At 41.0% G+C, this 26,704-nt stretch overlaps 1 protein-coding gene across 1 annotated transcript in view; it reads right to left on the bottom strand.

Annotated features, from left to right (window-relative positions):
* The window catches only part of PKHD1 (PKHD1 ciliary IPT domain containing fibrocystin/polyductin), a gene marked incomplete at its 3' end in the record, with an annotated part of 394,211 nt that overhangs the window by 288,637 nt on the left and 78,870 nt on the right, over nt 1-26,704 (bottom strand). The window contains exon 34 of the mRNA XM_079780770.1: nt 24,151-24,301. Within this exon, the coding sequence (XP_079636896.1) occupies nt 24,151-24,301 (151 nt within the window). The remainder of the gene's footprint in view (nt 1-24,150; nt 24,302-26,704) is intronic.

Here is a 26,704-nt window from a genome sequence, read left to right as displayed (position 1 = left end):
TCTGAATCTCATGCCATAGTTCTATGAACAATGGTGCTCAGTGATGCTGTGCAGAATCTGGACTTTAAACATGCCTGGATGCCAGTATCAGAATGAAGTTCAGAACCACCTCCTTTCCCTGAAGCCAATATTGTGCCAGAGAATTTAGGGGTACCCTTTGCCTGAGGCACTCCTGGGCCAAGGAGAAGTAAAAGCAGAAAGTATAGCCTAATGGGGAGTGCCTCTGAGGAATGCAGATGAAGGCTCATTTATGAAGGAAAGGAAGCTCTGAGTCTGTGTACTAGAAACCACCTATAATTCCAAGGTTTTATTTGCCAAACCAAGGTTGGGCCACCCCTAAAACACAAAGGAGGAAATGCTCAAGGATGACAGGAAATCATGAGGATAATTCGCAGGTTACAACTAGAAAGGGAGGAGCAAGAGGTAGGCTCTTTATCCAAAGATATTTTTGTCATTACTAGATATTTTTTCCATAGAAAATCCAAATATTTATAGATTATAATTTCATTTAGAATACCAAATATGTTCCCTTATTCTCACCTTATTTGACTACTAAATTATTTCTAAAAGTTATACAATACACAGTATTTTAAAAAATAATTTATAGTAGCCATTAATGAATTGAAGTGTACTTTTTTAAAAAATATTTTTTATTGATTTCAGAGAGGAGGAGAGGAGGAGAGAGAGAGAGAAACATCAATAATAAGAGAGAATCATGGATTGGCTGCCTCCTGCACGTCCCCTACTGCAGATCAAGCCCACAACCCAGGCATGTGCCCTTGACTGGAATCGAACCTGGGAACCTTCAGTCTGCAGGCTGACACTCTATCCACTGAACAAAACTGGCTAGAGCTAAAGTGTACTTTTGATAGTTATGACTTAACAAATGGCACAGGTCACATTAAGAATTTACTTTTTATCTTAGCATATTTCCAGCTATAAAAGTAAGAGAGTGAAGTAAAAAATGATTAACAGGCATAATTCTGTTTGGGGAATCTTTGTAGTTACAATTATCTTGAGTCTGAAGTTTAAAAAAATAAAACAGAAATTTGAGGAACATATAGCATTTGGCTCTAGTCTTATAGGAACACTATATTAGATCGTGTTGGTGGAGAGGTACTTAGCTGATCTCACAATCTCAGTCACAAAGATGATTAAGGAGAAATGGGATGGGTGAAGGGGAATGTGTCACAATGTCCACTCACTAAGACCTCATGTACTTCTTCAAGAAGTGTGTGCCACGCAGCTAGTGTAGCTCAGTGGTTGAGTGTCAACCAATGAACCAAGAGGTCACCAGTTCAATTCCCGGTCAGTTCACATGCACGAGTTGTGGGCTCTATCCCCATTAGGGGGCGTGCAGGAAGCAGACAATTGATGTTTTCTCTCTCTCCTCTCTCTCTCTCTCTCTCTCTCTCTCTCTCTCTCTCTCTCTCTCTCTCTCTCTCTCTCCTTCTCCCTCTCCCTCTCCCTCTCCCTCTCCCTTCCTCTCTCCCAAAAAAAAAAAAAAATTAAAGACATCTTTTTTTACAGAAGTGTGTTTCAAGACTTTCCTCAGAATTTTTTACCCTGATTTTTCATATATATCTATTAACATTTTGTTGTCTTATCAATTGGTGAAGAAGAGAACAGAAGGACTGATTAGAAGGAAGTGGAGGCTGCTGACAGCAACCAGGTATGAGAACTGCAGTCTGACAGCAAAGGAAGGGACGGAACATTTCCATAGATTTATGGGCCATCTGGCGAGGAGCACACACCTGCCTGCAATTTCAATACTACCTAGGATCGAGACAGGACTTTTTAAAAAGTAACGTTGCTGATGTTCATGCTAATGATTCAGAAGCATCAGGAAGACATTTGATTCCCAACCTGTATTCAGTCAAAAAGGCAGAAGGGCCTTTGCTCAGTTTTCAAAGATAATATCCAAAATAAACATGGCTTGGTATTTTAAGGAAAATTTTTTAGTTGTCCAGAAAATTAACGCCTACATTATTCCTCATTCCCCAAGGGAAATAGAAGAGTGAGGAGTTGGCCCAAAATGAAGTTTGGAAATGTCATTTATTCAACAAATGGAGGTGCAGCACCTACTGAACCCCAGGCACAATGCTAGGTTCTCAGATTACCTCCCAGGGACACACAATGTAGCAGGAAACAAGTAAAATAGCAAGTACTAGGTATAGTAGAGGGTACATGGGGCACAGGGGCACTGTGACATAGCACCAGCCAATATCACTCACAAACGCAGGTGCCGGGCACAGTCTTAGATTCCAATTGTTTTCTCAAACAGATTCCCGCTATTCTGGTAGCAGATTAAACTGATCTGAATTTGGAAAATATCAAAATAAAACCCAAAACAATTAAAATACTCAGGGCTGAAGGTATGAGGTAGGAGGAATAGAAATAATAATGGTAAACACTGATTGAGCATTTATTAGACACCAGGCACTACGCTAAGACTTTCACTTCCATAACCCTATACAAACCTTGCAACCAGGGAGGGATCTATCTTATTGGTTCTATTTACAGATGAGAAAACTGAGGCTTGCAGAGGCAGAGTAACATGCCCAAAGACAAAATGCTGGAAAGTGGTGGAGCCAGGACCTCCGAGCTCTGTTTTCAGATATTAGGAGCCTATGCACCAAAGAACAACCTAGACCAACATAAAAACATGTCTCACAAGTGGTAACATTTTCAGAAATCTGAAATTCTGAGACAAATGGAGCCCCATAAACAGGAAGATCTCACATTAGACTCAATCGCCAAGAAACAGTAGTAGAGAAGTTCTTTTTCTTCCGACTTGTTTTTTAATGTGAACTTTCAGTATCGCCAATTCTATGGAGGACACTCAGGTCCCCAAATCATAGCAACTGTTCTATTTTACCAGTTGAAGAAAATAGATTTTACTCTCAGTAACATCTCAACATCACCACTTACTCACTAAGTAACCTTGATACTCACTTCATTTCTTTGAAGTTTAGTTCCTCATTTATAAAGTGGAGATTTTTTAAGGGCCATTATAATGAGTTAACTAATATGTGTGAGGACTAACTCAGTGCCTGACAAATATTAGGTGCTCAGTAAGTGTCACTGCCCACTCCTTGCTTTCCTCATAGTTTTCCTTAAACAAAAACAAGGAAAAAATACCTTTCTTAGATTCAGTTGTTGCATCACCATTTATGGCAAAAATAAATAAATAAAAATAATTAAAGCATAATTAACTTTCTTGGTTAATGAAATGTTCTACATCTTGATAGTTGAGTGTGGGCTTCACAGTCTCACATATGTCAATGAACTATCTATACTCCATACCTATGTATTTTTGTTATATGTAATTGATGCCTCAATAAATGAGACAAATTCTTGACCAAATAAACTTACATTTTAAATTGAGTATTGCAAACATTAATTTTTAGAGCAAACCAAATCAGATAGCATATATTTTATGTTGCCCTACTAGAAATCATTAAAAGCCCCAAAAAGACACATTTTTCATCTAGCTGTATTTTTCATCTAGCTCTAAAATTTCATTCCTCCACCCTGCTCCCACTGTAAACAATTCTATGGAAATTTCCAAGAACCACTGTTTCATTCCTCTATTCTGCAAGTACCACGCTGCATTTGGCCACATTACAGCCAACCTCCACCACCACACGCCAGTGAAATCCACATGGATAAAAGAAGTGTGAGAATTGAATAGTGCTTTAGTACTTTCAGACACTTTTCACATCTGTAGACTCATTTAAGTCTCAAAACATTGCAGGAAGATACTGTGAAACACTGCTGCCATCACATGCGTGAGGGAATTTATGGTTCTGAGAAATCAAGCCATGGACCCAGGGTCACTTGGTAAGATGGTGTTGGCAGGGACTAGAACTCAAGTCTTCCAGCTTCAAGGCTCATGCTCTTTCCATACTCTGATGCCTGTGACAGAGGAGGGGATGGCAAAGCAAGTCTGCCAACCTGTGCCAAATGAAGATGGCCCTGCCCAGCATTGGCCAGAGAGAAGATCCAGGAGTCACATCGTGAAGTCCTCTGGCCTTAGAAAAGTGTGGACTCTGCCCAAAATATCCTTCTCTGCTCTTTCCAGAGATGCTTTTGGAGTCCAATGTTTTTTAGATCCAACATGATTCTTCTCAAAGAAAGCATTAATGCCATGGATCCACTTCAGCTCTCAGGCCCCTTGCCCCCTGGAACCAACATTTTACCTTCTACAGATACTCTATGCTGGGGCGGGGGACACATCTAGATTTTTCTAGGTCAATTAAAAAAAATTCATACTAATTAAAGCCATACTCTTTTATACAAAAAAGAAAAAATGAACTCCATCAGTTTTCCCTTTTGTTTTCTCCTGCAAACTTGTTTCAAGGCTAAAAAGAGCCAATTTAACTTTCTATTAACATGACATAGAATTGTTGGTGCAGCAATACTGAATAAAAGCAATTTTATCTGTCTTTCCAAAAGTGTGCATAGGTGCTTGTGAAAATAACTATGCATGTGGGTACATTTCTGTGTATGTGTGTGTGTGTGTGTGTGTGTGCGCGCGCGCGCGCGCGCATGTGTACACACACAAGCACATGGAGAGGAAAACAGGGCAGTTATTACAGAATCTAATTCACATACCCACCACAAATAAATTAAGGACATTTTCCCATTATCTAGAGGAATTTTGTATCTTTTACTCTGGAATTATTATTATTTTACAGACAGACGGGGGTGCTAATTAAGGCCTATAATTTTACCTCTTCTACAGATCTTTTTTTTTTTTAATCTTAACAATCCCAATCAGACCATTAAAAAAGTTCAAGGGAATAACAAAGAACCTATAGCTACATCTGCTAAATTCCCTAAGAGAGAGAGAGAGAGAGAGAGAGAGAGAGAGAGAGAGAGAGAGAGAGAAGAGAAGGAAAGAGAGGAAGGAGGACAGACAAAAGGGAAACAGCAATTTTACTTATCCCATCCGTGCATCTAGCAGCTGCTGTTACTGTTATTTATTTATTTCCTCCTCTTTTCAGCTAGATCCTTTTTTTCTCATTTACTCCGACAGAGATTGTCCTCCTGGAGTGACCTTTTATTCTTTCCTTTTCCTTCACCCCTCCAGGCTATTGCCCTTGTGCCAGTAACTAGATAACACACTCTATCAAAGATTTTTTTTAAAAAAATCATTGGGAAGGCACTAGGGCTGATAGTGGCATCAATCGTAGCCTGACACTGGCTGGGGTCAACCATTTATCTCTTCACATAGCCTGTGGTTACTCGCGGCCATCTTGACTTGCTCGGTCTTAACAACGTTGCACAGATGTTGCCTCTCCCAGCACTGATAATACCTGCTCCCGAGTCCTGTCCTTTCCCTGTTTGGCATATTTCTCTGTTTTATTCCAGTGGACATCTTTTCATACAAAATCAGGCTAGGAATGAATGAAGCCCCTCTCTTCTCACAGAGCCCTTCCAAATCCCAGGGCCAGGGATGCAGCTATGGGCTGTGAAAAGAATCTTCGTTTTCAAAATAGAATTGAAACACTTTTATTCCTTAGTGAAATACAGCTGTGTCCTTGAATTATACTGAACTCACTTAGAATTGCTCTCATTTCACTAGTTTTCAGATTTTATTGAAAAGATATTTTTAGATTAACTCAAATTTATTTGCCATACTACTTTATCCTTTTCCATCTCATCTTCTTCCCACCCCTGACATGCCATTGGCTATCACTTTTTGTAACTTATTCTGCAGGCAGCACCATGATTAAGGGAAAGTTTAGCATTAGCCAGACTGCATTTTAAATTGCCAGCTCCAACACTGTCATGGGACAGAGGGCAAGTCTTTCTACCTTAGAGGTGTCCATTTCCTTACCTGTAAAATGCAGCTAATAATACCTACTCCACAGTGCTGCGAAAGCAATGCACATAAAACAGCTATATGCCTTGTACCTGTCACATATAAATGGTCAATATATTATTTATTGCCTTAAAGTTAATGAATAGTCAGTTGTTCAGGCAATGAAATTTGATGAGGTACCAAGCACAGCCCAACCCAGATACAAAAACTTGCCTTTATCCTTAAAATTCCCATTTACAGATTCCCTTTTCAAAGGTAACCTATATAAAAATAGTCTTCAATTAAGGTTTTTTTGTTTGTTTTTTAGTAAATGATAGCTGTTGAAGGTGAGTGATGGGTACATAGGGTTCATCATGCTATTCTCTTTCCTTTCATATTTGAAATTATTTAATAAAAGTTAAAGAAAATAGGCACCAATAAATATATTACCCTAAATAGGCCAATTGCACTGTTCCTCCAATTGTATCACAGAAGTAAAGAATAGAGTCAAATTTCCATGATGCTGAATGGGACAGTTCCTTAAGATAGAAGTCTTAGCCCAGCTGGTGTAGCTCAGTGGTTGAGCATTGACCTATGAACCAGAAGGTCACCATTCAATTCCTAGTCAGGCACGTGCCTAGGTTGTGGGCTCAATCCCCAGTGTGGGACATGCAGGAGGCAGCTGATCAATGATTCTCTCTTGTCATTGATATTTCTATCTCTCTCTCCCTCTCCTTTCCTCTCTGAAATCAATAAAAACATATTTTAAAAAAAGAAGTCTTAAATTTGTCTTAATGGTAAATTTTACGGATATATAGTAATAGACATAGATATATCACCCCATACACTGCCAGCATTAAACATATGACACTTTAAATTTATGCATTCAACAGACAGAGAATGTCCTTTAATTACCAAATTGCCAAGCCTGGTATCATTCCTGACCTCACTGGCCAACATTTCACTGAATGCTAAAATTATGGCGTATCTTTTCTTTTTTGCCTGTTTCTATTACTTCTTTTTAAACTTTCTACTCTAAGCACATGTCATTTAAAAGGTGTTTTGTCTTGTTTTGTATATTAAAGCACTTAAGTGACTTTGTGAAGAGGCTAAGTAGAAAGAGAGAAGCTGAAATTATGGGGCAATTTAATATTGGCAAACACCTAAATGTTATAAAATTTCTGCATCTCCCTCCAGCACCCCTCATGCCTATCTTATAAGATGTATTGCCTCATTCTCCAGAAAATTTAAAAAGGAAGATTAAACAGAACATTTTGGAACTACAGATCTGATCTCCAATTACTTCACTAAAATAATGCAGCAAAGTAAATAATGAGGCTCTCTTTATACTGCAAAATATGTAATTTCTACTAAATATTATCCATTATTCAGATTTAATAAAGGAGTTCAGGAAGATACCATGAAAATCAGCTGTGTCTAAGAAACCTCCACCTCTGCAACCTGCAGGTAAACCAGGTAGCAAATGGCAAAACTTGGTTTTAGAAGCCAAAGGCCTTCCTTTGAAATGTTAAGGCCTTTCTGAATAAACCACCTTTTGTATAACTTATTTCTCTGGTAAAAGTATGATTCTTTTGTGTTTCCCAATGCATACAGTCTCAATGGCAGTTTCTAAAAGAGTCAAAAGAAAAGTTCTGAAGCCCTAGCCAGTTTGGCTCAGTGGATAGAGCGTCAGCCTGTGGACTGAAGGGTCCCAGGTTCAATTCCAATCAAGGGCACATGCCTGGGTTGAGGGCTCAATCCCAAGTGTAGGGCATGCAGGAGGTAGCCAATCAATGATTCTTTCTCTGATCATTGATATTTCTATCTCTCTCCCTCTCCATTCCTCTCTGAAATCAATAAAAATTTTAAAAAAAGTTTTGAAAACTGATTTCAATCTAGTGATGCTCAATTTTAATTATGTTTATCCATGTGTTTATGCAACAAAGCTTCACCCTTGTAGTAGTTACAGAGAAGATATAAATATCAGGCCCCACACTACACATTACCACCACCCCCAGCATAAATATGCACACATAGGCGTGCGCACGCGCACACACACACACACACACACACACACACACACACACACACACACTTCCACTCAAATCACTGTCATAACTGAAGGGTAGAGAAAGCAAAAATTCTCCCTGGAAGGATCTAGAGCACAGGTGTTAGGACAACTCCCAGAAAAGGCAGGATCTGGCAGGGCCTGTGGCAGATGAGAGGGGCCAGAGCTAGACCCAGGCTCACAGCTAAAGTTGAAGCGCAAGAGATAAATTTTAATACACATGCACTTCCTCCACCACCCAGACATCTACTTCCACAAATTTATATTGTAATTTCACATATTGATCTTGGGAAATGTTTATAAAAGAGAACAGATTTTCTTTCTTTGTGAAAAAAATATTTCAAAAAAATTGGCAGTAATAACACTGGCTCTAGAATTCTGAGTCCCTGCTCTGCCACTTACCAGCTGTGGGTCCTGAAACAAGGCACTAACCCTCTCTGAGCAATTTAATGTGTAAACTGGAGATGATGACAGTAACCACTTCAAAGCTTCATTTTGAGAATTAATGGGTAGTTCAAGCACAGGGCTTCACTCGGCTCCTCACAAAAAGTACCCCATTCTCTTAGTAGTATCCATGGTGTGTCTTCAGTATCCTAATATCAAAATCTTTTAGGTGACATCACAAAAAGACTGAAATACTCTATTATGTCTTTCATTTTTCTCAGTCTTCCCCAAACAGCAATTACATACTTGTTCGTGTCATTTTAACGTTTGAAAACTATCAATGTGTCCAAGTGACATGATGAATTCTGTGAGCAGAGAGGATTTAGCAAAGGAATGAAGAATCTCCCTCTTTTGCAGTGGGTCCTGGATTAGATGGGGTACAGTGTGAAGATGAATCTGAAGTCTGCAATGAATGGCTCTCCAAGAGATCTCATGCAATCTCCTTTTTAAGAACCTAGCAGTCCAGAAGTTTTGGGACAATTTTACCGAGATGGAGAGCTGGGAACTGTTCCCCGTGTGTTTTCAGGGCTCCCCTCGGGCATGGGCAGTGGGAGCTCCAATCAGTGTGAAGCCAGAGGACTCGAACTGTAGCCCCAGTTGCATGCCACATGGCAGAGTGCAGCTTATTCCTGAAGCAGCACAGTGTTAGCAAGTCAGAAACATGAATAAATTCCTATCTCAATGTGCAGAAAACTCGCACAGTGAAGCAAGCTGTCGTCTCGCTGCACCACTCCAGCTCTGAGTTAAGAAGGTACAACTTCCAGGGCTGCTGTACAAGGGTCCCAGTTCAAACCTTCAGTCCCTGCCTCCATTAAAATTTAAAACCAGATTCGACCCATCACGGAGTGGCACCAGCGGACTGCAGCTTCATCCAGCACAATTTTTATTAGCCTTGCAATTTCTTAATGGGCTCCCCTGAGGGCCAGCTGGTAGAATCCTGCACTACCAGTCCAGATTTGCTACAGGCAGCTTAATAAACATGGCATCTGCCCCATGACAATTGTCACAACATCCGACCAGGGTGCTGAAGGCAGAGCTAAAGGTTAACATAACCACCACTCAGGTGGCAGGGAGGCGAGTGGGGGAATGTTGGAAATTGAAATCTGAAAGGAAAGGCTACTGGCCAGGTCCACAGTCCTTCCAGCCGGGCCGAGTTCCCAGCAGCTGAGCAGGCTGCCTGCTGCCTCCTGCAATCGGCATGTTTTACACGTCTCATCAGTGTCACCACTCCTGACATCTCATTATGCACCAGAGGTGGAAGTGGACAGGTACGAAACACCCGAACTTTCCCTTTTCTTATTATTTCTGTATTGCACCATGAAGCTGGGAGCTAATTAAGTCCTGTGGGACAGACAATCAGTGTCTTTTTTGCTGGGTTAAATTACATTATATACAGATGCAAAAAAAAAAAAGCAGAGAGAAAATAATCCCTCAGCTCTTTCCTGGTTAATATAGTACGTTAGAAAGATGATGATTCCAAACTAGAAGCTGAAGCCGAGAGCTCCTTAGCATACAAGGTTTCTAATGAAGTCATATGACGAATCCACTGGGGATCTCCTGCCTCAGAGGATCTCAAAGCGCTTTTAATGATACTTTTAAAGACCTTCTTGCCTCAACTCTGAGAGAAAGTTGATGGTAGTCAAGCCTGTATTACAAGTGTGGAAACTCACTCAACCAGTCTGGAGGAGCAGCCTTCCTTTGGATTTATAACATCCTAGACTGAGAAAAACCTTTTAGGGGTGATACAGAGAGAATGTGAGAGTGGGACTTCTCCCTTAAAATAATCTAGCACAGCCCAGCCGGTGTGGCTCAGTGGTTGAGCACCAACCCATGAACCAGGAGGTTGCAGTTTGATTCCCAGTCAGAGCACATGTCCAGATTACGGGCTCGATCCTCAGTAAGGGGCATGCAGGAGGCAACCAATGATGATTCTCATCATTAATGCTTCTATTTCTGTCTCCCTCTCCTTTCCTCTCTCTAAAAATCAATTAAAACATATTTTAAAATAATAATAATAATCTAGCCCCAACTGTCCAAAGTGTTCCACGGGGAGCCCATAAGTATCGCATGGAAGGAAAATCCTATATAATAAAAGGCTAATATGCAAATCAACTGAACTGTGGAACGATCGGTCGCTATGACGCGCACTGACCACCAGAGGGCAGATGCTCAACGCAGGAGCTGCCCCCTGGTGGTCAGTGTACTCCCACACAGGGAGCGCCACTCAACCAGAAGCTGGGCTCACAGCTGGTGAGCACAGTGGTGCTAAGGAGCAGCAAGCAGGCGGTGGTAAGGAACGAGCATTCCCAGACTTCAAGAGGATCTGGCCTAAGCCAGCAGTCGGACATCCCCCGAGGGGTCACGGACTGCGAGAGGGTGCTGGCCAGGCTGAGGGACCCCACCTCAAATGCACAAATTTCGTGCACCAGGCCTGTAGTATGTCTGTGTGTGTGTGTGTGTGTGTGTGTGTGTGTGTGTGTGTGTGTATGGCTAATATGCAAAGTATCCCCTTGGGAGTTCCATTGCTTGCTGTGACGTACGCTGACCACCAGGGAGCGGCACAGAACATGGCAGGCTACCAGCGGCAGTGGCGGGGCACTGAGAGTGAGGGAAGGAGAAGATGGGGAGGCAGGGGAGGGGGACCAAATGATGGTGGTGAACAGGTGGTGAGGGAAAGAGGCGGGGAGGCGGGGGAACCTGATCAGCCCTGATCACCAGCCAGGCCTAGGGATCCTACCCATGCACGAATTTCATGCACTAGGCCTCTAGTAAATAAATAAGATTCTTATGACCAAAGAAGTTTGGGAAAGGCTGAGCTCTGCAAGATAAAACTGCCTTTCTTTTTGCAGAACAATAAGACTTGAACATGTCACTGGACAGCGTGACTCCCAAAGTAGAACTGGACCTGCATCATATCCCAAACTTATTTGACCACAGACCCTTTTTTCTCTAATGGGACATTCTGCATTACTAATTGTCTACAGAGCTCACATTGGAAAGTGCTCATTTAGCCCCCTTCCTCATTACAGATAAGGAAACTGAGATTTTTCCGAGGACATACACTGATTGCCTAATCATACCAAGCCTGCGTGACAGGACCCAGATCAGCCACTCCCAGACCATTATTTCACACTGTCTCTCTCTACAACCTACTAGCAATCCAAAACACCAGGGAGAATCACATGTGCCTTCAGTCACTAAGTCATTTGGTGCTTCTCCATATGATCCATTCCTATCCTCATCTCTCTCGGCCACAGGCTGAAGATGCCTCATTTCCTTATGCGCTTGCCTCAGCATTGACTTTCGTCTACTTGTATCTGAGCTCTAAGAGAACAGCAGCTATGAGTGTTAGGACCAACTGGCACCAGGCCACATTGGAGTCAGACTAGCATTTTGACTCTGATATGAGCTCTAAGGGATATTTCATGAGACAAAGTGGTAGCTATGAGATTTATAAAGCCTCTAAAGCTCTACATGTCCTCCTGGGTTAAATCCACACTTCTTAGTTTAATGCTCAAGGCGACTCAGGTTCCCCAACCTTTGTTTCCAGTCACTCTAATCTCCATTACTTCCTTTCATTCCTACACTCTAGCCAAATATAATTATTTATCTATAAACCATGTTTTTCACCTCTGAAACTCTGTAATACTTGTCTCTTCACTAGTATGGCTTTGCTCCTTACCTCCCTTCTCTTTGTAATCCTCATAAATTCAGACTCAGACAAAATGCCACACCCTCCAGGAAATTTCCAAGTGATAATTTTTCCATCTAGGAGATTTCTTGGCCTTCCCTGATTTTCCACAGTAAATTGCAAATAGCTTTATTACTACACTAGAGGCCCAGTGCACAAAATTTGTGCACTCGCGGGGGGGGGGGATGGTTCCTCAGCCTGGCCGGTGCCCTCTCGCAGTCTGGGAGCCTTTGGGGATGTCTGACTGACGGCTTAGGCCTGCTCCCCAGGGAGCGGGCCTAAGCCGGCAGTCGAACATCCTTAGCGCTGCCACTGAGGCGGGAGAGGCTCCCACCACTGCTGCTGCTCTAGCCAGCCATGAGCCTGGCTTCTGGCTGAACAGTGCTCCCCCATGGGAGTGCACAGACCACCAGGGGGCAGCTCCTGCAGTGAGTGGGATCGGGCCGAAACCAGCTCTCCAACATCCCCCGAGGGGTCCTGGATTGCAAGAGAGCACAGGCCAGGCTGAGGGATCCCACTGCTGCATGATCAGGGCCAGGGAGGGATGCAGGAGGTTGGCCAGCCTGAGAGGGACTGCAGGAGGGATCCAGGGCGTGTCCAACCCGTTTCACTCAGTCCCAATTGGCCGGACCCCAGCAGCAAGCTAACCTACCAGTCAGAGCGTCTGCCCCCTGGTTAAGCGGTTGAGCAGCCTTAGCATATCATTAGCATATTATACTTTGATTAGTTGACTGGATAACCAGACACTTAGCATATTAGGCTTTTATTATATAGGATTTTGCTTATAGTACAGTTATTGGGCTTTTAAAGCTCCCCTAACAAACAGTTCATTCCAGAAGGCAAGTGTTGTATCTTATTTATCTGTAAAATTAACACAACTCTTCCTAAGTTGAACACATACTGTTATCCAATTCCTTCATAGCTTTGTAGTCTTTTGTCATCTCTAAAAGTAACCACCTGGAAATCCCATACAGGGATTGATATAATGACTAGTGCCCAGATAGTGATCTGTAAATAATACTTGAGAAGAATTAAAGGATAATAATTTCATTTCCTTGGTGCAGGAACAGCATTCCCTTTCTGCTGGTCATATTGCTCCCTTCTTTCAATGTCTTCATAAAGTCAGCAGGTAGTGCCCTTCAAACTCATATTCAGCTGTTTCAGGCAGCAATGGAACAAAATATATTTGCTTCTGCTTGGCTGTGCATACTTTTTCCCTCTGGGAAGGGAAAGAAGTTAAATGGCAATGCTCTCAGGTGACTGGTATTGGAGCTGTGAGTTGAGGCCCCTGCTTTTGACATTAATTCAGGAGGGGTCTTGGTCAGTTGACTCCACTGCATAAAAATAGGTAGTCATCACACAGGGATGCTGGGAGGTTTAATTAATATTTGTAAAGTGTTTGGGAAGATCTATAATGAGGAACAAACACTATAACAGACCTTTTCTTTCTCCAGATTGCTTTTTTCTTCATTATTAGAGGATGGTGGTCTCACATAGAACTGAGTGATGAGCAATCCCCATTACAACAACTGTCATTTTGAATCAGGAAGATGCACATCACAAAAGAAACACATAACTGATTGTGAGGTCCTGCAGGCTACTGAAGGTGTATGTTTTATGTAGTCATTATGTTTTCTCATGTACGTGTTTATTTACTTGTTTTTTAAAAGCAAACACTATATTGAATTCTAAGAAACTTTACCAAATCCTTTATTTCCTTTTCACTTAGCCAACTTCCTTACACAGAAAAGGTGCCTCACTTTTACCGCTGTCAAATTTTATGCATCAGCAATGACTCTCCTGTCTTAATTTCTCAAAAAAGGACTAGTGAGGAGAAACAGAGGAAGAGCCTCAGTTTATAGCCATAAAGAAGAAAGTGAGACCATGCCATTGTGATAAAGTGTTGGCTGACCTCCCAATGTCCATTCTCCAGCTTTCCTTCATCAACAGCCCTAAGATTTTCCATCCAAGCATTGTAACTCTAATATTCTTAGCCAGGTATTGCGGGTATGATTAGTTCTATTCTAAGGTTCACAGTGGACACTAATTGGCCAAAAACAACCAGCAAACCTTATCACCCTGTGTATAGGTAAATGTGATCAAGGAACTCATTTGGACAAATGAGGCATGAGGAGACATGTTTTGGGGGCTTCTGGGAAAGAAACTTCCTACTTCCGAGACCATGCCCATAAGAGATCTTTCATTCTCATGCAATGTAAGTAGGGGAACAAGTTGCCTAGGCACTGTTGGCAACCATCTTGTATCCATGGAGAAAGCAGCCATAGGTTGAATCTGACCCTATGGAAGGAAGAGCAAAGACATGGAAAGAGCTATCTCATTCATTAGTGAGCACTGAGCTGCTGGATCAAACCATGCCTATGACTCAAGCTTTCTCATTCTGTGAGTCTCTATTATTTAATTCCATTCGAATTGTGATTGAAGGATCTTCATAACAAACTTTTTAAAAGGCAAAATTTAAGGATCAAAACAAGAGATCATGAGTGCATGAAAAATATCTATAAATAGACTTTACAGAGGTATAGATATAGAGAGAGACTATAAGTATAAACATATGACCCATTTGAAACAAATTTTCTTTGTGCATATGTTCCGTGGTGATTCTTAAGAAAAAATAAAGAGGTAACACAGAAATGCCAGAAATAGCCATGTCTCCCCACAAACTCTCACAGTATGCAATAACACTATAAAAGAAGGTGATTAATTTCTCAACACTAGAAAATTTAAGAGGATCTATAGAGCATAGTGATTGTGAGTGAGAATGGGAACACAGCACCAATGAGAGTAGAAGAAAGTGGAACCCAGAGTTTTAACTGAGACTGATTTTACCCCCACTAAATTCCATCTGTCCACAATTTCTGCCTAATGGTCCCATCTCATAGTCTTTTCACCCCAGTCACCGTGAACATAAACCAGGTCATGATTCCATAGGACTCATAGACAAAAAACTAAAGATACCATGAAGAATGCAGTAGATTAGCCGCAAGACTAGAGGTTAAAGATGCTGTCATTAGTCACTATCTAGATTACCACTAACTAGTCACAGATTATGTGCAATTATGTTGTGCTTGAATTCCTCATGGGCACAACACAATAAATGTTTATTTCTTGATCACACCAAGTCCACTACAAATGTTGGCAATTCTCCAGGGTACACCAACTGTTCTCTATAAGTTGATTCCATGCTCTGGGCCATTTAGTAATCATGGCAAAGGAAACGAGAGGGCAAGAGAGTCAAGCCCTTGACATTAAGGCTTTTACCCACATTCTCAGCAAGTCATATGGCCCATAAAACTTCAAAAGGGTGGGGAAGTGCAAAGCTTCCTTGTGATCAAAATAGAAGGAAACTGGATATTGGAGATGGCCATCACAGAGGGGGCTAAAGGCAGAACTGTTATACATTCTCTTAGTTCTGGGAAATCTATTAAATATCCATTAATCTTAGGAGATTACTAGCCCTTATTTGGAAATAAGGAAATTCTTCACAAAGATTCCTTCTGTATTATAGCTGCATCTCCCATCAAGAAGAGAACCTGCCCTAACTGATTTGGCTCAGTGGATAGAGCGTCGGACTCAAGGGTCCCAGGTTCGATTCCAGTCAAGGGCATGTACCTTGGTTGCGGGCACATCCCCAGTAGGGGGTGTGCAGGAGGCAGCTGATTGATGTTTCTCTCTCATCGATGTTTCTAACTCCCTCTCCCTCTCCCTTCCTCTCTGTAAAAAATCAATAAAATATATTTTTTAAAAAAGAGAACCTGAAGTAACTAGCACAGTGATTATCATGCCTTAGAAAGACCAGAGATTTCTTTGACAAAACAACAGAATCAAGACATGCTTTTCCTGTTTTTGTTTGTTTGCTTTAATGCATTTCCTTTCTCCTTTAGAAAGAACACATTTCCTATCTGCCCTGTGTGGCTCAGTGGTTGAGCATTAACCCATGCACCAAGAGGTTGTCAATTCGATTCCTGGTCAGGTGACATGCCTGGGTTGTGGGCTCGATCCCCAGTGGGCAGAGTGCAGAAGGCAGCAATCAATGTTTCTCTCTCTCTCCCTTCCTCGTTCATTAAAATAAATAAATAAACAAACATTTTTAAAAAAAGAAAAAACACATTTTCTCCATTTGGGGGAGCAGAGATGATCTCTTGATATATATTTTATGGAGAAGTTTCCTCCATTCTTCCCTTGACTTGCATTTATTTTGGTCCCAGAGAAAAGGGCAGCCAGAGAGATGCCTTGAACCATTGTTGAGACAAGACATTCCTCCATTAACATTCTGCCAGTAGCCTACCATCAGCTTACTTTAGCCAAGGACAAGTAGGGTTCAGAAGAGATCCTGTCTAACCATCCTACCAGTGGTCAAAGCAGTCCAGGACGACAGCAGAAAGACCGTAATGAAGTGTACCATCACGCAGAGTAGGGCATATGTATCCCCCCTTGACCTGACCAGTGTTATTAGTTCAGTCCCCTCAAAGCTGGAATGAACCAGTAAGAAAAGAAGCAAGAATTCCAAATATTATGCAGAAAAATCTATGCCCGAGACAACCATTTTACAGACTCAATAATAAGCTAACCTCAGTCTACCCATACAAATTTAATACCATAAAGAAAATCTCCATTTCTTAACAGTTTTATCAAGAACCAGTTCAACACTCTTAATTCTATCCAGTGCTTCTGCTTTTCTCCTTCTCATTCACCTTCTCTTCTTCCTCTAAAACAACCCCCTGAGAGAAGGGAGTTCTTTCTTGTTGAGCTGAATGTTCAATTTGATGAAGTCAATTTCCATAATTCTATCAATGCTGGAACAACTACATCCTCTTTCATTCAAAATGAGATGTTCCTTCTTATTCACTTTTACCCAAATTTCTTCACCCTCGGGGCTCCAGCTGCTACTGCAGCAATCTAATCAGGCTCCGCAGGCTTCTCTCACAAAATGGACATTTTATGGGCAGTACTGTGGCTCTTTGAAGAGAGAGCAGACTTCCACCTAGTGGTACTAACAGCAAGTACCTTGGAGAGGAAAATGGGTGGCTGAGCCAACAAGATTTAAAAGAGGACATCACTAGGGAAAGGACCCAAGTTTTCCAAATTAACTGAATTGCTATTGTATTTCAAGATTGAGATGGTTGTTTGTTGTTTGAAATAGAAATGCTACATGTGTTAGACTCAAAAAATGTTTAACACGTCTAGTAGAAAACCACATATCCACTTAGAAAACTCATACTGCTCCTTCTCCCAACACAAATACAACAGCACCATCACCACCATACACACACACACACACACACACACACACACACACACAGAACTACATCTAATTTCTGAACCCATTTAACATATATCTGAGACCCTTCATGACTGGGACCCATCATTTCTGGGAAGAGAGCCTACTCACAATTAGGTGTTCTTAATTCTCCACCAGGTATCCTGGAGGTGATTTACTATATGGTCTCCAGGAAATGAATGAATGGACCTCTGAAAAGCAAGTTTTTCTCTCACTTAGAGAATTAAATATACTGAAAACACACATATTCACATATCACAGTTTCCACATTCCATTGCTAAAGATTTTCATAAAATCCTTCCATGTCACCGATGGAGAAACTGAGACAGGAATTACAAAATTTAGTTGTCCAAAGTCACGCCGGAGTCAACAAACTAACTTGGACATTTCTGATTCTTCATTCACCAAGCCTCATCTCTACAAAATCAAAAGAACCCTAATATGGATCTACCACCAAAGTAATCTCACTGCACTCATGCCTATCTGCAGGCTAGCTAGAGTCTCATATGTGGAAAGGATCAGAAGAAATCTGATCATTATATTCCCACAATCAGACCCACATATTTCTGCATACTATTAGCTTTCATTGAAAAAAAAAAACACACAATATTTATTTAGACCAGGACGGCTTCAATTTACAAAACTGTAGTTCGGAAGGAAATAATCATGTCATATCCCAATGGGTCTGCCCTCTGCCTGTCACTAATAGAGTTGCTGTCCCAGGGCTAATACAGCTCGCTGTTTTCCACTAAGGACAGAAACTATTATTTTTAAGTTAAAAATTAAGAGCAATTTACCTGAGATGACTCAAACTCATTTTTGGTAATGTAATAATTACTTGGTGATTTTATAATAATGAGTGGTAAGGATTCCCTGACTGGGAATCGAACCCTGACCTCCTGGTTCATAGGTCGATGCTCAACCACTGAGCCATACAGGGAGGGCTATCTACTTCTTTATGTATTGTCTTCCTTTTTCCCAAAGCTGGGAGGCGGTTAGTACTAACCTTAAGCAATTGAAAGGTTAAGTGACTTACCACACACTCGAAATCACACAGGGTCATTGCTAGAACTAGAAGCCAGGCCCAGAACTCCTGTTCACAATGAATCCTATTTGTGTCTACTGCCTGCCTAATTATCCTAAGCGCGTAAAGTCCCTTCCAGATAGGAAACCACCTGACTTCTCAAGTCCCCCTGCCCTCACTGTAGGTAACTGGTATATATTAGGAGCCTCAATTCACACAGAAAATACAGGCACTCAGTAAGTTTCCTCTGGGTCAGAGGGCAATAGCTGAGTTCCTATATCATAGGTCCCTGACCTAACTATCAGCTCAACCCTGCTTTGAACAGCACCTCCTCCACAGGCACGCAACCTGCAGATCCACTCTGATCAAAAGAGGTGTTTTAAAGGGAAGAAGATGGAAAAGAGAGAGAAGATAGGAAGGGAAGGGAAAAAGAGAGGAGGCAGGGCAAGGAAGGGGAAGGGAAGGGGAAACAGGAAGAAGGAAAAACCAAAAGAAAGGAAAGGGAGAGGAAAGTGAAAAAGTGTTTTTAGATTTCAGTAATCAGAGAAACAAAATCAATTAGAGAATGGAAAGTAGTTTCAAATTAGCCTCTAACTAGCTATGCACATTATAAAGACAATGTAAAATTCTTCACAGAGCTCTAATGCACCAATTTTCTAGGAGAATCTCCTTAAACAACAAGCAGGGATTAAATTAAGCAGTGTGGTTTTGCTCTTTTTAACAGTAATTCAAGAACTGGAGAGAACAAGTGAGTTTTAAAATATAAATATTTCTAAAAAAAAATGGTGCTGATTTAACCAGACTTGTCCAAGAGAAGTTTTGTAATCACAGACAAATGAATGGGGTGAGAGAACTATGGAGTCTCCCTCTTCTCAAATCCAGTAACACACTTGTAAACCACAGCTTTAATCAAAGCACCTTTAAGTTAAGAAACCATCCCTAAGCACTAATGATAGTGAGCATGAATATGAGGAGGGCTGCCCAACCACGATACTTACTGCATCCTTTCTTTCTCTTCCTACTGTGATCTCTACCAGATGCCTGCATTTACTTGCCACTCACTTACTCCTTAACCCCAAAACATTTGGTTTTTCTCCTCACTAATGCTGTCCTGCAGCCTAAATGTCAGTAAGAACTTCCTGCTCGCAGTCCTTTTGCTATGCCTTACCACACCTGCCTTCCATCTCGCTCCTCCCCCGGGTTCCAGGATACTGCACCAGGTTTTCAAACAAATTTTAGCAGTAGAACCCTCTTTCAAACAAGATCTTAACTAGAACTCCTATTGATTACCAGAGCTTTATAATAAACCTTGACATCAGTCCTCAAAATTCATTCCTTTACCAGGTAATTTTAGCTATTTGAGGCAATTCCATATTTTTTTTTAATCAGCCTGGATTTTTTTTACCAAAAACAAGCAAACAAATAAAAATGCCTGGTGGGTTTTTTTTTTAATTGCATTGACTCTCAATATTAATGTAGACTTGCCATGTTAACTGGAAAAACTGATACCTTCACATTGTTGGGAACTCCAGGAATGGATTGCTTGATGTTTCTTCCGATTTGGATTCATTAAGCTCCTTAGATCTGTGGGTTTGTAGTTTTCGTCACATTTGGAATAATTCTGGCCATTTTTCATTCGATATGTGTCTATTCCTCCTTCCTCTACCTCCTCTTCCACACCTACTACCTATGTGAGCATCCCTGAACTCCACCAGTGAGACTGCTTCTCTCTGCTTGGGTTCTCTTTCCCTGTGCTTGTTTGGAATAGTCCTCCCAGACAGAAAGCCATTTTCCTGGTGTGTTTCCCTTCTCTCAAGGATCAAGTTCTTGTGCTATCTGTTACCTAATGCCTGAAATATACTTTAACTAGTTTTATAGTTTTGTACAGCAAGTGAGTAAGTCTAAAACTCATTACCCTCTCATGTCCAAAACCAAAAATCTGTTCATTCAAATTTAAAAAGCAATGTAGTAAAAATCTAAGTGGACCATCTAAGTGGGATTTTCTGGGGCTTACCAAGGTCAAAATCTAGGGGTCTTTATTCTGATTTAATTTCTCCAGAAAAGTACCTTCCAGTCTCCTTTCTGAAAAGAGTAGATCTTGAATTGCCAGGATTCTGGAGCTGGGCAGAGGAAAAGTTTTAGTGGGGTTTGGGGGAAGGTTGATCATTCTTTAAAGAGTAAGCAAATATTTACATTCATCCTCCTGATTTCAAGTGCATTCTTCATTCCTTTCTCCCCTGTGCTTGGTTTCATGCACCTAATTGATATCTCACTAATTCAATTTGTACAGAAATTTTGCCTCTGCTTCTTTGGGGGGATAGGAATAGATGACTGATTGGGGAAACCAGGAATAGTGTTCTGGGGATCTAGCTACTCTTTACAGATCTCGCTACTTTTCACAGGATCTAGCTACCCCTCTTTTCAGCACTGCCTGACATGCATAGCCTGGTACCTAAATTTCTCTACACCCAAAGCTTTTCTAGGAATTTTTGGGGCAAATCATCTTGCTATTTTATCTAAATTTCCCTTCACAGGAACTTAATTTTGATTTTCATCTACCCCATTAATTCACTTATATGTGGAATCTAAAAAAATAAAATAAAACAGAAACCAACTCATACAGAGAATAAATTGATGGTTGCCAGATAGAAGGGGGGCTAAGAGACTGGGTGAAAAAGGGGAAGGGGTTAAGAAGTACAAATTGGCAATTGCAAAATAGTCATGAGGATGTATGGGGTGGGCAAAAGTTGCCATCAACTCTATTGAACTGCGGTGGGGGTGGGAGGAGAAGCAGTGGAAATCAGGAGTTCAATTCAGAATCTGTTAGATCAAAGATGTAAATTCAATATCCAAGTGAAGATATCAGCAGGCCATGAGGTTCAGGAATCTAAAGCTCAGGAGAGCTCTGGGCTAGAAATTATAATTTGGGGGTCATGAGCTCGAAGATTTTTTTTCCACAAATTTGAAAAGTCAGCATATAATTTTCTTACCTACCACATCTAATTTTCCATATCTTTGAACACTTTGTCTAACACAAGTTGTCAAGTGTCTACTATTGTGTGTGTCCTCTCCTCTCCATTCCCTCTGCCACCTCCCTACTTCAATTATATCTTGCCTGGCTGAGATGCTCCTGCCTTTCTTGGGTTTCCCAAGGCATCTCCACCCAGGCACCAGATCAATGTGTCTCAAGCACACTTCGATCATGCAGTGACTCCTCAAGGATGACTTGTCACCCAATGACTTAAAGAACCAAACACTTAACCTGCAATCACAATCCAATCCCAGCCTACCTTCCCAAACCTGCAACTCACACGACCCTTCACACACACCATGTTCTTTGCACTCTCCCTATGGACTCTTGTGAAGGTTTCTTGTGCCTACCAGTTCCTCCACCAGAAATCCCTTTCCTCTACAGCATGATACCACCACCTGCTTCAACAGAATTCCGCTGACCTCCCTATCTGAAGATGACCTTTCCCACCTCTGAAATTCACATTATGCAGTCACCTATTGAATGTTCTCACAAGCCCTTTGGTGAAATATATATATATAAAACTTTGTTTAACCCAGCTTTCATAGATGTACTTGACTTTGGAACCCTTTTATCATAGAATACCTACTAACATTCTGTGAAACTGCAGTTCCAAGGTTCTCACATAATATATTTGGAGCTAGAGACTTGACTTCTAGTTTTGATTAGGCAGCTTTCAATGCTGGTTTTCCCCAGGCCCAGGCCCAGATTAGGAAATATGTATCCTAACACAGGTGACATGTCCACAAGCCGAAACAGGAAAAGCAGACACCCTAAGATGTATAGGGTCACAAGACATCCCAGGACCGTACTCTCCTAGACACTGGCACAGCCTAGGAGGTTTTGTCAGACATGCCCCCCTGGCTTCTAAAGAGTAAATGGCTTACTTCCCCCACAACACTTAAGACCACATGCCTTATAATGCAAAAATATTAGCTGTGACTTTTTTCAGGTCATCTTTTTTTTTTTTAAATATATTTTATTGATTTTTTACAGAGAGGAAGAGAGAGGGATAGTTAGAAACATCGATGAGAGAGAAACATCGATCAGCTGCCTCTTGCACACCCCCTACTGGGGATGTGCCCGCAACCAAGGTACATGCCCTTGACTGGAATCGAACCTAGGACCCTTGAGTCCGCAGGCCGACGCTCTATCCACTGAGCCAAACCGGTTTCGGCAGGTCATCTTTTTTTATGAAGCTCAGTTAACTCTTCTCACCAATGAATGGACTGGTCCAGATGGCATCCAACATTTCATCCAGCTGTGATGAATCAACACTATGTGTCCTTTAAAGATTACCTACTTGCATACATGGCCTCTCTTCCCTATTATTCCCTGAAGGTGGGGTCTCTTTCCATGTCATTTGTTTTGTTTTGTTTTGTTTTAAATTATCTTTATTGTTGAAAGTAACCACATTATTTTTGTCTCCTTCAGAGTATGGCAGAGGACCTTGAACATGGTTAGAACTCAATAAATGCACACTGCATAAATATTTAAAGATGATTGAGGCATTTAGGCCTTAAAAATTCAAAATTAGCCTTTGAGACAATGAAAACTTAGATAAAATCTAACAAGTGAAGTGATCTGGTCAAAACAGCAAACACGACAGAAAAATAATTCTGCATCATTTTCTAGAACTGCTACTAGCGAAGTAGCACAGTCAGTAATGGCTAACAGACATCTAAATGGTGTTTGGTGTCATTTTCAGTGGCAAAGGCTCTTGTGTTAGAATCCTCACACCAAGCCTATTAAGGGTGTGCTATTCTTACCCCACTTTACAGATGAGAAGACTGAAGCACAGAGGGGTTCCGTAACTTACCTAAAGTTACTCAGATAAGTGATACATTCAATCTCAGCAGTCTATAGAAAAAACATGCCTTACAAACTCAAAAGTATAGCTTAGAATTTGAAAGGTTTAACTGAAGCAGCTTTCACAAGAAAATCTGCTATAATGTGTGGCACATAATAGGCATTCAATAAATGTTTGTTCCAAATAAAAAGAGACAAAAAAGAGAAAAATGTGGGAATTGCTTTCATAAAGAGGAAGGCACCTAAGGGAGTAGGTGCTCCAGAAATGTTATATTTTGTAGGTGTGCTGTGAGAAGCCTGGGAGCTGTGAAAGATAATCTGATGTATTTCCAAAGAGCCCTTAGTCTCTGATTTCAGTTCACGAAAATCCCTGGGGAAGCTGTGGACTCTCACTGGGGACTTTTAAGACGGTATCTTGGAGAGCCACTTGAAGGGGGTGGTTTAGATGATTTCAAAAAGGATAAACTGAGGTAGAGAAGACAGATGAAATGACCTGGCAGAACTTTTCGGTTTTAATTTGCATGTAATTTCCTCAGAAGCTGAAGTTTCCACTCTGTTCGCCACAGAACAGAGATGAACTGGATGGGCCAGCAGACACTGAGGGTGGCTGAATGGTTTGGAAATATTCCAGAAGTGCTTGGTTAAATTGTAGGCCATTTACTTCAGGGAGAAATACGCCACAGAAGGCCCTTTTTAAGCACGCACCCAGAAAGCAGGACAAAATGCTGAGATTATCTGCTCAGAATTTGTTTTAAAAGAACCCAGGCAGCATTCATTTATTTTTGAGAAAATATATGATTAACTATAGTTAACTATGAATTCAGATGTTGTGCATTAGAGCAGCTCCTCAAAGTTTGAGAGCATTTAATATTATATATTGCTGCCATTTGGACTAAATTGTTTTTTTAATGTACACAATATTACAAATTAAATTTGAGCTGTTTGAATCAGTCTGTAAAAAAGATTTGATTATACCTGAGTGTTCTGGCCCCGGCTTTTCCGTATCTCAGTAATCTTGGCGGTAATTGGCTGATTAGGCGTCTCACACTCCATCTTTGCCTCAGTTTCCATGGTAATGTTACAGGAGCTATTATAGATGAGAACTTCATCTCTTTCCACTTTAGGGCTGAAACGAGAGGGGAGGTTAAATGGGGTGTCATCAATCTTAATGAAATGCAATTATTTTTACTCTTATTAATCATTGCGAGCCATTAGCTTGTGGCAACTACAGGCCGCCATTTGTCAAATTTTGCAAATTTCTGTAATTTTGTTTCCATTATTTTATTGTTTATTTGTTTTCCCTTTATCTGCACACCCTGCAATGAAAATGCACGTGGTAAATATCTTTCAGCCTTTCTCTTTTCCAAACCTCTCAGGAACATTAGCAAAAGCTTCTCCAAGCCCAACCTAACAAGCAATGTGCAAACAATGCTTCCAGTTCCAAAAATGGAAGCAAATGTTAGGGAGGTGTGTTTTTTTTTTTCTTTTCTTTTCCCCTTCCCTCTTCCTGTTCTTACTCACACTTAGTGTTGGGGGAGTGAATTGCCTGAATCCCCCCAGGGCAGATGGAGAAATTGGAAAACCCACACAACTGGCTAACTGGTCCCTAATTCCAACTGTGAAAAAATGAGCTCATTTAGGCTTTCAATTCCCTCTCCCCAGCTGATGGCAATGAGGCTCTGTTGCTAGCAGTGGAACATTAACTTAGTAAATTAATTAAACTTACTTAACAGCCCAGACTAAGGAGATTCGATATATGTGCCAGTTATACTACCAGCCACTTGCTTTAAAAGTCCTCTTGCTTTAAGGAGAGAAACCAGACTGCATTTAAAATGAAAAACAGCATTGCAGAAAGTCTAAAAATATGCACTCTAAGGGAGATGAGCACATGGATATTACAGGGCATTGTCCCCAACAGGTGTGATATTTATTCAACAATAATCCTGGCTTTAGGCATTGTAACAACTAACTCCAAGATTATTAATGCGTGATATTTTAAACTTTTCAATAATTTCACATATATGATCTCATTTCAGCCAGTAAAGTAAGTTAGAGGTATAAGAAATATAACCCAAAAATGATCAGGAGATTTGCATAAAGTCAATCACAAAAGTATGGCAGCTCTGAGATTAGAACCTGTGTGTCCTGTCTCCTAGAGCAGTATTCTAAGGTTTTGAAATGCTGACTGAACGTCAGCCATGAAGATGACAGATCGCATGGGAAGACCAGGAAGAGCAGTAGAAAGGGCAAGAGGTCACTGCTTGAGAAACTAAATCATGTCAGACTAGAGCATCTTTTTTCAAATCAATGTCAAAATGGTTGCTCCCACAATTTGCTAAAAATAATGAGCAGGATAACTACCATGTCTACTTAATCTTTTCTTTCTGCTAAAATATTCCCAGCTCCATATCCCCCCCCCAAGACATGATTTCCATGCCCACTCTCCTCTAATCCACTGTAGATTGTCAGTATGTTAACATCATGGGGCCCAGAACTGAACACGCATGGTCTGGGCTGACCACTAAGGCTGTGGTCTCCCTTTATCTGAGCCCTCCCTATTGATTTGGTAGCCCCATGCCTAAATTAAGATGGTGGTAAATTCAAAGTCTCAGAGTGGCAACTGCCTGAGGATTTACCATGCTGTACTTGTATACCTGATTTTCTGAAAAGCATTAGCATGCAGAGGCTAAGCTTGGGAGCAGACCAGCTAGATTTGAATCCCCAAGCATATAGTTACCATCTATATGACACTGTGAAGACGAGACCCTCTAAGCTTTGGTTTATAAAATGGAGATCCCAATTATTGTGTGCCTACTTTATAAAAGTGTTGAGGGAATGGAGCAAAATGACCACTACAATATGAGTTGCACAGAATCTGGCACACATTAAATGTCAGATAAGGCCACTCACACTATACTGGTAATTGTGCTGGTCATATTTTTGTTAAAATATAACTGTGTGCATTTACATTCATTATGGGTACATGTCATCTCCATTATGTGGAGCCATTGCTCAAATATGTTTTGAATCGGGAGCCTATAATGTAGCTACAAATATATTTAGCTGAGTCATCATCCAGGGTTAGACAGAACCATGGGATAAATACAGCATTTGCTCCTGGAGTGTCAGTTGTACTCTAAGAATCAGAAGGGGGGGGGAAGGTAATTTAACTTTTAAATTAAAATGTAATGTAGTATTTAGATGAATATGGAAATAGGATGGAATAGAATTCAAAATTCACAGACTGTTCAAATAAAATACGTAACTTCAAACCAACTGGCTGCTTGTGTCCTTGGGCTTTATGGCTAGAACCTTTCCTTTGCGACTGGGGGTAGAGAGGGTATTTGGAACAGTTTGGGAAGGAAATGAAGTTGGTCCACCACACCATCACATTCCTTGTGAGTTGATTCCCAGATAGCGACTTCCCTTTCTGAAGGCTCACAAACCATCTGATGAATAATTCATTCTAGAAATTCATCAGGGATAACCAAGCTTCGTTGTCTAACTATCCAGAATTCCCCTTTTTCCC

This window comes from Cnephaeus nilssonii (genome assembly GCF_951640355.1).
Source record: "Cnephaeus nilssonii genome assembly, chromosome: 9".
NCBI lineage: Eukaryota > Metazoa > Chordata > Mammalia > Chiroptera > Vespertilionidae > Cnephaeus > Cnephaeus nilssonii.
Note: the sequence above shows the minus strand (reverse complement) of the source record. Positions and strands in the feature narration are given on the sequence as shown.